The sequence below is a fragment of the Aquarana catesbeiana genome, linkage group LG01, assembly GCF_042186555.1.
Source record: "Aquarana catesbeiana isolate 2022-GZ linkage group LG01, ASM4218655v1, whole genome shotgun sequence".
NCBI lineage: Eukaryota > Metazoa > Chordata > Amphibia > Anura > Ranidae > Aquarana > Aquarana catesbeiana.
This window is the reverse complement of record NC_133324.1, coordinates 82,448,375-82,462,603: the sequence shown is the minus strand read 5'-3', so window position 1 is coordinate 82,462,603 and position 14,229 is coordinate 82,448,375. Positions and strand designations below refer to the sequence as shown.

Genomic DNA, 14,229 nt, shown 5'->3' with positions numbered 1-14,229 from the left:
GGCTCTGGTGGGCAAATGCCAAAGAGGAGCGCAGATCGCATGTTGCTACAGGTATGCCAAATGTTTCCTCACCTCTAGTATACACTGGAATTTGGATTCACTCAAAGGACCACTGTTGTGATAAATGTAATATTAGATAGTAGTCCGGGTATAGTGTACATTTCGTTTTCATTTTGCACCCCTTTATGTATATACAGAGCAAGCTGCAATGCAAAACACTGACAAAGTAGCTGGTGCCAATCAGCATATAGAATTCACCTTGACATAATTACATACCTGCTAAAAAAAGAGGCATCATGCTTAAGTCTATTCATGACGAAACATGTCGGGGTCGTGGCTGTGAGTTGTGACGTACATGCTGTCGGCCACACAGGAGGATAGGATTACGAGCGCACGGAGGGACGGAGGTATCCCGAGGGAGGGGTGAGAGCATACCCAGCAGTTGTACACCTCGGGTCCGCCGTGACCATTGGTTATTGTTTAATCCACAAAGTTGAGGCTTGCCGTTGATTACACGTTCTGTGCTTTTTTACGTTTACACAATGTGAGTGCTATGTGTGAGGATTGCAGTGATTTTAATAAATTGTTGTTGCTGAATTACACTATTGGAGCATTTATTTTCTTTTATGTGGATCCATTGAACACCATCGCTGTGAACTTCGTATGCACTATTTACCCTGGAGTGTGGTAAAGAGAGCTTGTTTTGCCTTGCATGAGAATGCTGGCATTATATTTCGGTGAGTGTATGTCTGGAGAGTGTGATTCACTGGCACGGTGGTGAGGTGGAAGAAGCACCAAGTTACTCATCATTTGACATGTATCACTGAGGAATCATCTGTGTGGGACATTTGATTTATATTTCATCGCCACATTTTTTTTATTACCTGCAGCCTGTTTGGAGGCTGGTTTCATACATGGACTGTATATGGAGTTTTTAACTTTTGCAGCATGAATTGAAATACTTGCATGAGTTTATTTTCCAATTGCTGTCACTTTTATATGTGTGTAATTATTCATATGGTCACATTATACATTTTGAAAGTTTTATTTTATTTTATGTTTACAGGTTTATATACTTTTGTGGTCCACTGTTAATCCAGTGTGCTACACTTAGGTGATTGATTCACTAATAAAGGGTGTCACCACTATTGTATACTGCAAGGTATACCCTTATTGTTTACACCCAGTTAACCTGTTGAATAATAGAGGCGTGTTGCACTTAGGTGATTGATTCACTAATAGAGGGTATCGCCACCATTGTGCACTGTAGATACACCTTTATTGTTTATACCCAGGGAACCTATTGACCAATAGAGATTGTCACCAATATTTATACTGCAAGGTATACCTGGACTGTTTTTGAGCGCCTTCTAATTTACCCTATGTGTCGGTTCACCATTTTTGGTTTTTTAACCGACATTTAGGATTAAATTAACTATTGATTCATGCTTAAGTACTATTAAACCCAAAACCGAAAAAATATCATATATTGCAGCTTATCAATCATTAGATGTGGCAGCTGCATTCGTTTAATTTTTTTAGGCTTTTTCCCCCTTTGTTTACCTGGTGATCTGGCCAGTAACACACCTGCTGTATTAGGGATTAGGGACTCTGGATGTAGGAGCACGAGAAATACCTTTGGACAGAAGCATTGTCAGTCTGGGGGAAGGGGAGTGTAAAGCCTCGTACACACGATCGGATTGTTGGCCAACAAAACCGTGGACTTTTGTCCAAAGGGCGTTGGCCCAAACTTGTCTTGCATACACATGGCCACACAATTGTTGGCCAACAATTACGAACGTAGTAACCTACTACGTTGTTTTTAAGCTCTTTAGCACCACCCTTTGGGCTCCTTCTGCTAATTACTTGTTAGTAGAAGTTTGGTGAGTTTTAATTTGCGCTTTTCATTTCACACTTTTCGTTTCACACTTTTCATTTCTCGCTTTTCAGTTAGTTTCTGAACTGCCGTTCGTCAACCAGACATGTTGCGGAATCGGAGGCGATAACGTGTTATTTATTATTTGCCTTGGAGTTATTGCTTTGACATTATTTTTTGGGTTGAATAATAATGATTTGATTTGGTATATTTTCTATATTTTTGGATGCATAGAATGCACTTTTTGGTTAAGTTCTATTAGAAGATAGCATGTCTAATTGTATTTGTTTTCTTTTTTTAATGCACAATAAAAAAAATTGTGTAGAATAATACTTGGTTATGTGTTTTACTTCAAATGACAGTTTGGGAGTAGGCAGTTACATTTAAAATAATACAATGTAAAATTGACAAGGGACACCAACATAGTTGTATCTTTGATCTTAACCACCTCAATACAGTGCGCTTTCACCCCCTTCCTGCCCAAGCCATTTTTCAGTTTTCAGCGCTGTCGCATTTTGAATGACAATTGCGCGGTCATGTTACACTGTACTCTAATGAAATTTTTTATCATTTTTTTCCCCATAAATAGAGCTTTCTTTTGGTGGTATTTGATCACCTCTGTGGTTTTTATTTATTGCGCTATAAACAAAAGAACAGGGACAAAAAACACAATATTTTTTACTTTTTGCTATAGTAAATATCCAATTTTTTTTTTTTAAACAATTTTTTTCCTCAGTTCCGGCAAATATATATTCTTCTACATATTTATGGTAAAAAAAATCGCAATAAGCGTATATTGATTGGTTTGCGCAAAAGTTATAGCGTCTACAAAATAGGGGATAGATTTATAGCATTTTTATTTATTTATTTATTTTTTACTAGTAATGGCGGTGATCTGCGATTTTTATTGTGACTGCGATATTGCAGCGGACATATCGGACACTTTTGACACATTTTTGGGACCATTCACATTCATACAGCGATCCATGCTATAAAAATGCATTGATTACTGTGTAAATGTGACTGGCAGGGAAGGGGTTAACACTAGGGGGCAATCGAGGGGTTAGTGTGTGTCCTAGGGAGGTGATTCTAACTGTGGGGGGAGGGGACTGACTGGGGGAGGTGACCAATCGGTGTCCCTATGTACAAGGGACACACCATCGGTCTCCTCTCCTCTGACAGGACGTGGATCTGTGTGTTTACACACACAGATCCACGGTCCTGCTCTGTTACCCGGCAATCGCGGGTGCCCGGCGGACATTGCGGCCGCCGGGCATGTGCATCGGGTCCCAAGCAACGCAGCGGGCACGCGCACACGCCCCCCAGCGGCGCGCGCGCGCCCCCTAGTGGCTCGGGAGGGCGATCACGTCATATGACATCCGCCCAGAACAAGAGCTGCCTCGTCCCGCCGTCATATGACGGTGGGCGGTAGCTTAGTGGTTAAAAACTATGGGATAATGGTGTTGTGGTAACTTGCCCAAATAAATAAAAAAAAAAAAACAAGCATAATATTATCATTCTTGATATCACTAGAAAAAAAAAGCCTTTGAAAATTAATTTGCAATAACTCCATCAGTATCACCAGCAAAGCAGCTTCATTATTATCCCATTAAAGAAGAAGAGAATTGTGCGCTGCATTTGGAGATTTCATAATTTGGCGCGTCACGAATGTTAATTCTCCATTACGAACGCTGGTTTACAAGACCGACCGCTTCTGACTCGTCCTTGCTTCCGAGCATGCGTGTTTTTACTTTGGACTTTTGTCTGACGGACTTGTGTACACACGATCGGAAAATCCGACAACAGACATTTGTCCGTAGAAAATTTTAAAACCTGCTAGCCAACATTTGTCCGCGGAAAATCCGACAACAATTGTCCAATGGAGCGTACAAACGGTCGGATTTTCTGCCAACAGCCTGACATCTAACATTTCCCATCGGAAAATCCGATCATGTGTACGAGGCTTTAAATGTACTAGCAGATTTAGATAAACTAACAAAAAGAAGGGAAACTCTGACTAACACTTTTTAAGCAGTCACAGCAACAGTTTTGTTTCTTTTTGGGATAAAGGATTAGGCTCAGTTCACATACAGTATATGCAAATTGGATGAGGGTTTTGAACAGTATCCGATTCGCATGACATGTGAAATAACATTGATTTCCATTGAAGCTGTTCACATATATGAGGTGCTAATTTATAAAGAGTCCTGTGTGTTTTCTGAGCACTGCGGTGTGGTACAGGTGCGAATTCCAGACTCATTGAGTTCTATGGGAATGGTACTGAATCGCATGTGTTCAGTTGTGTTCAGGGTTCAGTTCAGGACTCAGTTCAGGATTTCAGTACAGAGTGCTCTCCTACTACAGCAGGGATCCTCAAACTACAGCCCTCAAGCTGTTGCGGAACTACACATCCCATGAGGCATTCTCAGACATGACTAGACATGATGGGAATTGTAGTTCCTGAACAACTGGAGGGCCATATTTTGAAGACCCCTATACTACAGGAGTTGACACCCTTTATCTACTACAATATATATTTGCCAGCACTGAAATCGCAGCTGTGACAAAAATCTGGTCCTGAGCTTAGCAAATTCGCATCAGAGCCACATCAAAAACATACGTGAACCGCTGAACAAATGCTTGTTTATTTGCAGTGAAAACAGACATACAATTCGCACCAGACATGTGTGAACCCACCCTTATATAAATAAATGAAAGCTGAACATTGTAAGCACCCCGTCCGTGTTAAATGATTTGTCTTAACCCTCTAACTGCTACATCGCAGACTTACCGGAAAGATTATCAGGTGAAAATAAAAGAAAGAAAACTTAAAATAAAACCTAATGCGGCTACCTCTTCTAATAATTGGTAAGCTGCACTATAATAAATGTTTGCTTTTGGGTTTACTACCACTTTAATGTGCCCAATGACCCTAGGTTACAGCGCTGAGATGGATGGGTGGAGGAGAAGATACTCATAAAGTGAGAGATTTGGAATATCAGATTGTTTTGTATTTCGGAGAGTGCGGAAAGAACACACCTTAATGAAAGTATTCGTTACCCAACACACTTGGTAGTGAACATCTCTCAGCACAGTTTGCTGTAGAGAGAACCCAGAGAGACCAGGCTGATCACCAGCAAATACCCCCCCAGGCCCATCTCAATGAAACTACTAAACTATGGTGACAAAGATGACATTTTGAGATTAACTGGAGATTTTTCTGACTTCAATATCAACACAAAAGTCTCAGTATTTCCTGATTTTATCTTGAAAGTAAAAAAACAGAGAGCCGAGTTCCTGTTTGTTAAAAAAGCAGACAGATATTTTCATAATCATTATTTCATGCTATACACTTCTAAACTCAAGGAAGTAGCCTCATTTTTTTTTATTCTACTCCTGCTGCCTCATCATGGCTGGATCGTCATGAATGCAGCCAGCCAATGGCACACCCATGGCTAACCACTATCCTGCATCGACTGTTCTAACTTACTGGTGCCTAACCCTTTAAGTCTGTAGGCAGGCGCAGTTTGCCCTCCACCCTTGTAGGTGATGCTGTGCCACTGTACCAATGGAGCAGCATTACTGGGCACAGGCCAGGTTGCATTACTGGGCACAGATCAGGCTGCATTACTGGGCACAGGTCAAGCTGCATTACTAGACACAGATCAAGCTGCATTACTGGGCACAGGTCAGGCTGCATTATTGGGCACAGGTCAGGCTGCATTACTGGGCATTGGTCAGGCTGCATTACTGGGCATTGGTCAAGCTGCATTACTGGGCACAGGTCAGGCTGCATTACTGGGCACAGGTCAGGCTGCATTACTGGGCACAGGTCAGGCTGCATTACTGGGCATTGGTCAGGCTGCATTACTGGGCACTGGTCAGGCTGCATTACTGGGCACTGGTCAGGCTGCATTACTGGGCACAGGTCAGGCTGCATAGATGGGCACTGGTAAGGCTGCATTGCTGGGCACTGGTGAGGCTGCATTGCTGGGCATTGATCAGGCTGCATAGATTGGCACTGGTAAGGCCGCATTGCTGGGCACTGGTCAGGCTGCATTGCTGGGCACTGGTCAGGCTGCATTGCTGGGCACTGGTCAGGCTGCATTGCTGGGCACTGGTCAGGCTGAAATGCTGGGCACTGGAGAGGCTGCATTGCTGGGCACTGGTGAGGCTGAAATGCTGGGCACTGGAGAGGCTGGCTGTGCTGCTGGGCACTGGTCAGGCTGTGTTGCTGGGCACTGGTGAGGCTGGGTGGGCACTGGTCAGGCTGCATTGCTGGGCACAGGTCAGGCTGCATTACTGGGCATTGGTCAGGCTGCATTACTGGGCATTGGTCAAGCTGCATTACTGGGCACAGGTCAGGCTGCATTACTGGGCACAGGTCAGGCTGCATTACTGGGCACAGGTCAGGCTGCATTACTGGGCATTGGTCAGGCTGCATTACTGGGCACTGGTCAGGCTGCATTACTGGGCACTGGTCAGGCTGCATTACTGGGCACAGGTCAGGCTGCATAGATGGGCACTGGTAAGGCTGCATTGCTGGGCACTGGTGAGGCTGCATTGCTGGGCATTGATCAGGCTGCATAGATTGGCACTGGTAAGGCCGCATTGCTGGGCACTGGTCAGGCTGCATTGCTGGGCACTGGTCAGGCTGCATTGCTGGGCACTGGTCAGGCTGCATTGCTGGGCACTGGTCAGGCTGAAATGCTGGGCACTGGAGAGGCTGCATTGCTGGGCACTGGTGAGGCTGAAATGCTGGGCACTGGAGAGGCTGGCTGTGCTGCTGGGCACTGGTCAGGCTGTGTTGCTGGGCACTGGTGAGGCTGGGTGGGCACTGGTCAGGCTGCATTGCTGGGCACTGGTGAGGCTGCGCTGATGGGCACTGGTGAGGCTGCATTAATCCAGCCCCCCAGCAGTCTGAGGGACAGTGAACTGGCCCCCTGTCAGGCTGCATTGCTGGGCACTGGTCAGGCTGCATTGCTGGGCACTGGTCAGGCTGAAATTCTGGGCACTGGAGAGGCTGCATTGCTGGGCACTGGTGAGGCTGAAATGCTGGGCACTGGTCAGGCTGTGTTGCTGGGCACTGGTGAGGCTGGGTGGGCACAGGTTAGGCTGCATTACTGGGCACAGGTCAGGCTGCATAGATGGGCACTGGTAAGGCTGCATTGCTGGGTACTGGTGAGGCTGCATAGATGGGCATTGATCAGGCTGCATAGATGGGCACTGATAAGGCTGCATTGCTGGGCACTGGTAAGGCTGCATTGCTGGGCACTGGTCAGGCTGCATAGCTGGGCACTGGTCAGGCTGCATAGCTGGGCACTGGAGAGGCTGCATTGCTGGGCACTGGTGAGGCTGAAATGCTGGGCACTGGAGAGGCTGGCTGTGCTGCTGGGCACTGGTCAGGCTGCATTGCTGGGCACTGGTCAGGCTGCGCTTATGGGCACTGGTGAGGCTGCATTAATCCAGACCCCCAACAGTCTGAGGGACAGTGAACTGGCCCCCTGTTTAAAAAGTTTGAGGACCCCTACATAAGAGGATGGTATTCAGCGCCTACACTTTGCACATATACATTCATGGACGGCTGAGGTTTCTGTGCTAAGCGTGTCATAAACAGCTCCCAGGCTCTAGTAATGATCAGGATCCAGTGGGACCAGCTCCTGATCGGGCAGTCCTTTCTGCCCCTGCCCCCAAGCATAAAGAGCCTATTAAAGGGACACCTGGGCAATATGGATAAATAACCATGGGGAAATGTGCTCCTAGTGTGGAAATGTATGACGTACAATATGTGTTTTTTCTTTTTACATTTGCCTTGTCATACATTTTAACTGATCTTATCAGACTTATGCGTGGCTACAAATCACATTCTCTCATATAAGCATAATCCTAGGGAAATAGAGTAATCACATTACGGTAGAGCAAGCATGTGAAGATTCAGGCAAAACTGGTTTTCATGCAAATGTTGAAATGTGCAAATGTTGAAATGAATTAGAAAGTGTACGTCTTGAAAAAAACTATTTAAATCCCCTTGAAAATACTGTATATGCATGAAATAAAATAAAATTATAGAAAAAGATACAGATAAAGATGAATTTAAAAAAATTTGGAGGATGGAGGGGCTTAGCTACACATTAAAACATACACAATCTTTACTGTCAAACTCTGAGAGATCTGGAGGTATTCTTATTACTGTCATCATGGAGATACCTGTATATGGAGTATAATCTCAATTTATGTTCCAGTATCACAGCAGTTTACAGCACTCTGCATTTGTGATTTCTGATTAGAATTTCTTTTCATTGCTCTCATACTTGACTCTGGTCCTTGGGTAATCTTCTCTCTCCATAGCAACGTACTGCCAGGCAGTGGACCAAGAACTTGGCTCACCAGTCATATAGTGCAGTAGGGGAAACAAAGAGCCATACTCCTCTCGGGGAATGTTGACTGAGTTGACACTATTACTGCATCCAAAGTGAACTCATTTTTTCTCATTTCTTTTTATAAAGTATAACCCATGTTTTACAACCCTCCCAGAAATGGGTTTTGGTAGCAAAACTTTCTTCTTTCCTCTATTCCTTTCCTTTCCTTTCCTTTCCTTTCCTTTCCTTTCCTTTCCTTTCCTTTCCTTTCCTTCCTTCCTTCCACTTTCTTTTTTCTTCTTTTCCTTCTCTCCTTCCTCCCCCTAATTTGCTTTCTGCTTTTCTTTTGCCTTCCTTATTTCCTCCAATGTATTTTATTTATTTCCTCCCCCCTACTTCCTATCTGCATCTTCTTTGCTTTCCTTCTTTACTTTAATTTCTTCATTTATGTTTCTTCTTTCCCTTTCTGTTTTCTACCTTCCTTCCTATATTACCTATCTACTATTATTTTACTTCCTTTTTTCTAATTTCTTCTCTTTTTCTTCTTTTCTTTTTCCTACTTTCTTTCTCCTCTTCCTTCTTTCCTATCTTCCCTCCCTTCTTCTTCCCTCTACTACCTTTCTGCTTCTCTTTTGCCTTCCTTTCCCTCTTTTCATATTCCTCTTTTCTTTTTCCTCCTTTCTTCCTTCCATTCTTCTTCCCCCTACTACTTCCCACTACTTCTTTTCTGCCTCTCCTTTGCCTGTCTTCTTTTCTCTCATTTCTTTTATTTTTCTTCTTTCCCATTCATTTTCTTTCTTTCCTTCCTTCTTTGCTTCCTTCCTCTCTCCCACTACTACCTTTTTGCCTTCCCTTTGCCTTCTTTCCTTTTCTCTTCTTTCTTTTGGTTAGGCACCACTAACCAAACACTGCCATGAAGACCAAGGAACTCTCCAAACAATTAAGGGACAATGTTGTTGAGAAGTACAAGTCAGGGTTAGGTTATAAAAAAATATCCAAATCTTTGATGATCCCTAGGAGCACCATCAAATCTATCATAACCAAATGGAAACAACATGGCACAGCAGCAAACCTGCCAAGAGATGGCCGCACACCAAAACTCATGGACCAGGCAAGGAGGGCATTAATTAGAGAGGCAGCACAGAGACCTAAGGTAACCCTGGAGGAGCTGCAGAGTTCCACAGCAGAGACTGGAGTATCTGTACATAGGACGACAATAAGTCGTACACTCCATAGAGTTGGGCTTTATGGCAGAGTTCACAGAAGAAAGTTATTACTTTCAGCAAAAAACAAAATGGCACGTTTTGAGTTTGCGAAAAGGCATGTGGGAGACTCCCAAAATGTATAGAGGAGGGTGCTCTGGTCTGATGAGACTAAAATTGAACTTTTTGGCCATCAAAGAAAACGCTATATCTGGCGCAAACCCAACACATCACATCACCCAAAGAACACCATCCCCACAGTGAAACATGGTGGTGGCAGCATCATGCCGTGGGGATGTTTTTCAGCAGTCAGGACTGGGAAACTGGTCAGAGTTGAGGTAAAGATGGATGGTGCTAAATACAGGGATATTCTTGAAAAAAACCTGTACCACTCTGTGTGTGATTTGAGGCTAGGATGGAGGTTCACCTTCCAACAGGACAATGACCCCAAACACACTGCTAAAGCAACACTTGAGTGGTTTAAGGGGAAACAGGTAAATGTGTTGGAATGGCCTAGTCGAAGCCCAGACCTCAATCCAATAGAAAATCTGTGGTCAGACTTAAAGATTGTTGTTCACAAGCGCAAACCATCCAACTTGAAGGAGCTGGAGCAGTTTTGCAAGGAGGAATGGGCAAAAATCCCAGTGGTAAGATGTGGTCAGCTCATAGAGACTTACCCAAAGTGACGTGGAGCTGTGATAGCCACAAAAGGTGTCTCTACAAAGTATTGACTTTAGGGGGGTGAATAGTTATGCACTTTTTCTGTTATTTTGTCCTATTTGTTGTTTGCTTCACAATTAAAAAAAAAAAAATCTTCAAAGTTGTGGGCATGTTCTGTAAATTAAATGATGCAAATCCTCAAACAATCCATGTTAATTCCAGGCTGCGAGGCAACAAAACACGAAAAATGCCAAGGGGGGGGTGAATACTTGTGCAAGGCACTGTAAAGGGGTTGATTTACTAAAGGAGAATAGACTGTGCACTTTACAAGTGCAGTTGTACTCTGCAAGAACAGTTGCTCCAGAGCTTAGTAAATGAGGGAAAGCTCTGCTGACTTCCATCATCCAATCATGTGCAAGCAAAAATTCAGTCTTTTTTATTTTCCTTGCACGTTATTAGATATTCTTTGCAAAGTGAAGTTTTACCTCTTTTACTAAGCTCTGGAGCAACTGCACTTGCAGAGTGCACTGTCTATTTGCCTTTAGTAAATCAACCCCGATGTATTGATGGAAAACATGAGCTATCAGAAACAATAAATTGCAAACGATTGTTTAATTGATCAGTATTACGTCATCGGATGTACTTAGATATTTGTTTGATCCATCAGAAACAAATGATACATTTCCACATTGGCTTGCAAGCATCTAAATCAATTGAAAACTAACTAAAGCAAATGTAGAGTCTATAATTTACATATTCAATTCATTTTAGTTGCATCGAATGATCGATCGAATGATCGTATCGAGTCATGTGTGGGCGTTATAGTGTTGGTGCTGCCAGCATTGCATAGTGTTTGGCAGAGGATCAGTTCTTAGAAATAATGTATAGCATAGGGTGAAGGGTTGACAGCCTCCCTCTCCTCCTCCTCCTCCTCCTCCTCCTCTCTCCCAATCTCAGCTGTGTGTGTAACTCTACACAAGCAGAGCTGATCGCAGTCCCCAGCACATTACTGTCTGCTTGCTGACATGAGGCTCCCTGGAACCATGGCAGCTACAATAATGAAGGGGAACCATAAACTGTTCAAACTCCGCCACTTCACAGGTAAGTCACTCTCAATGCAAACAAATCTGCTGATTACTGAAACAGAATATAGACAAGCTGACCGATGGAACACTCATAGGTTAAAGTGTATGTCCAGCCTGAACTTTTTTTTATAATTTTGGGTAGAGTGAGGAAGGATTAGAACCCCTGGGGGGTTTTATTGATATGAGAGGCTCATTAGAGAGATTTCCTCTCACTTACTGAATGTGTGGACAGGAAATGAGGAGAACTCTCCGGACCCGTTCACACCAGAACACAGAACATGGGTTTCCCGTACCACTTTCAAAACGCACTGCCCTTGCAATCTGCAGCGGGTGGCAATGCAATGCTAACGACGCAGGTCGCAAACACAGTGCTTTTGCCTGCATTGGATTGCATGGTACAGAAGTGCCATACAATCTGGTTGCAGTGCGTTTCCAAAAGTCGTGCATGCTCTACTTTTATTCTTGTTTCATGCTGATGCGGTGCACTTTGAATCAGCTTTCTAGTGCGATTTCAAGGAGCGTGTCCAGTGCGAGTTGATGTGGTTCAAATGCAATTCCAATACTTTATTTACTCTGTCTCTCTATTTAAATCTCTCTGTCCATTCAAGTCTATGGAGAAGAAAATCGCATCGCACCACTCTAAACACGCACAGGACCCTTTTAAAAACGCATCACATATACAGAATGTGAACAGGCTCCATAGAAATTCATATTATTTCACTTGTCATACAATTTCATGCATTCTGGAATGCATCTGTAATCTCATCAGTGTGAACCAGGACTAAGTACAGTGCAGCGCATTGAAATGAATGGCCTGAAAATGCACTGAATTCATATCGCACATGAATGCAAGCACATTCCTGGTGTGAATCGGCCCTTCAACAGAAATAAAAAGTAGTTATCTGGTAAATAAAGGAAAACTAGAAGCCCAGTCACATAGCTCCCAACTGTCCCTGATTTCGAGGGACTGTCCCTGATTTGGAGCAATGTCCCTCTGTCCCTCATTCCTCCTCATTTGTCCCTCATTTTGATCTGATCTATATAGTTGTATATAAAATGCACTTTTTATCTATCAAAAAGTGTTTTCCAGTACTAAACCTTTCATCTGATTTCTAAATTGCTGCATTTGTAAATTCCAAAAGCCAATATAAAGGAGTAGTAGTGGTAAAAAAAGCACTTGTGGGTTTAACCAATCTTGTTTTTTTGTACAAGTCTCCTTTAAGGGGGTGTGGCAAGGGGTGTTTCCTATGCCTGCATACTTTTGCTGATAGGTGTCCCTCATTCCCATCTCAAAAAGTTGGGAGGTGTGCCTGTCAGATGCTTATCTCTGTTTATTTTGCTGTTGCAGATTTCTTCTATCTTGTGAAATTGTTCTCCCGGGACAGCAAGGCTCACTCGCACGTATGGCTGAGGGGGGGTAAAAATAGACAGTTGAACTGATCCATTCACACTTGTGCGTTGCAGCTACTCACACTAAAATGCATGTGTTAGTACACATGGCTACAATGTATGCTAACGCATCTGCTCTATGCATGGAACGTTCCAGGGCTTCATTCATTGTGAATCCCACCCTAATACACTCTACAGTAAAGTGCAACGCATGCCACATAGCAACACACCCCGACGCACATACTTTATTGCACTTTAAAAAAAGGGTAAGGAGACTTCCTTTCTCAAGCTGACGGTACCAAAACTTATTGCCCCCAAGAGATGTCCAAAACTTTTGGTACCTTCTATCACAAATTGTATAATTGTCTGACCCCGGACAATAATTTCATTTTTACTCAGAGCAAATTTGGGGAATTTTTCTCTAACATAAAGCTCCCACTATTGTCCTCCTCTCATCTAGCTAGCTTGAATTCAGATATAACTACAGAGGAACTTCTTTCTATCATTAAAGACCTTCCCCTACACAAATCCCCTATCCCAGATGGTTTGCCCTATTTCTATAAAAAATCTTCTTTGACATACTGTCTCCCCACATGTTGACTCTCTATGAATCGATACTCAATAGGACATTCCCCGCATTCCCAGTTCTCACATTCTTATATTTCTGTTATCCCAAAACCTGGGAAGGACCCCACTCTTCCAGATAATTACAGGCCCATAGCCCTTTTAAATTCAGATTTTCACGATAATTCTTGCTTCCAGATTGTCTAGACTTATCCCTAAGTTGATCAATAGAGACCAGGTGGGCTTTGTCCCTGGCAGGCATGCTGGGGATAATACCCGTAGAACCATAGATTTGATTGACCTACTTGATAGATCCTCATGCCAGGCTCTTGTCCTGAGTTTGGACGCACAAAAAGCATTTGACAAACTGAGTTGGCCTTATATGTTCTCTAACCTATGTGCGTATGGTTTTGAGGGACCTTTTCTAAAAGCATTAGAAGCTCTGTACTCTGGGGTTGCTGCCCAGGTACAGATGTCCTCTTTCCTGTCGCCTAGCTTCCCCATGACGAATGGAACTCGGCAGGGATGTCCTATCTCACCATTGCTTTTTATCTTGTGCCTAGAACTCCTGGCTGAGTCTATTCGTATACATCCGGATATTCGAGGGGTGGTGATGCGACAGGGGGAGTATAAATTATCTCTTTTTGCAGATGATACACTGCTGACTATTACCAGACCGTTGCTATCCCTCCCTTCACTACACAATTTACTTTCCGCCTTTGGTGCCATTTCATGCTATAAGGTTAACACATCCAAAACTGAAGCCCTTCCGATACACATCCCATCCTCTTTGTTATCCCAGCTCAAAGCTGCTTATCCACCTGTACCACCTCCCTCAAGTACTTGGGTATCCTTCTCACTCCCTCTTACTCCTCTCTCTATTCTGCAAATTATCCTACTCTACTTTCCTACTCTACTGCAAGGTTGGACAAAACTTCCCCTGTCCCTCCTAGGCAGGATAAACGTTCTAAAAATGTCTGTCTTACCTAGGCTTTTATGTTGTTAAATATTACTATGCCTCCCATTTAAGGGTCATTGTGTCCTGGTCCTCTTTACAGGCACCGAACCTTTGGTCCCTCATTGAGAAAGGTGTG

General features: G+C 43.6%; 1 protein-coding gene and 1 long non-coding RNA gene across 5 annotated transcripts in view; one reads left to right on the top strand and one right to left on the bottom strand.

The window, feature by feature from the left end:
- LOC141132511 (uncharacterized) overlaps positions 1-14,229 on the bottom strand; it is a 109,317-nt gene that overhangs the window by 18,180 nt on the left and 76,908 nt on the right. Inside the window, exon 1 of one of the 2 annotated variants that reach the window (XR_012242920.1) lies at positions 277-465. The exons of the other annotated variant lie outside the window; for it this stretch is intronic. This is a non-coding gene — a long non-coding RNA (uncharacterized lncRNA). Of the gene's footprint in view, positions 1-276; positions 466-14,229 lie in introns of those variants that run through there. 2 annotated transcript variants of the gene reach the window in all.
- The window catches only part of AGXT2 (alanine--glyoxylate aminotransferase 2), a 157,901-nt gene continuing 144,195 nt past the window's right edge, over positions 524-14,229 (top strand). For 2 of the 3 annotated variants that reach the window (XM_073621031.1, XM_073621010.1), the window contains exon 1: positions 11,032-11,198. Coding sequence is in view for 1 of the 3 variants with exons in the window: in XM_073621010.1 (XP_073477111.1) it covers positions 11,123-11,198 (76 nt within the window). In the remaining 2 variants the exon portion in view is untranslated. Of the gene's footprint in view, positions 545-11,031; positions 11,199-14,229 lie in introns of those variants that run through there. The other variant, XM_073621037.1, reaches the window with a different exon arrangement.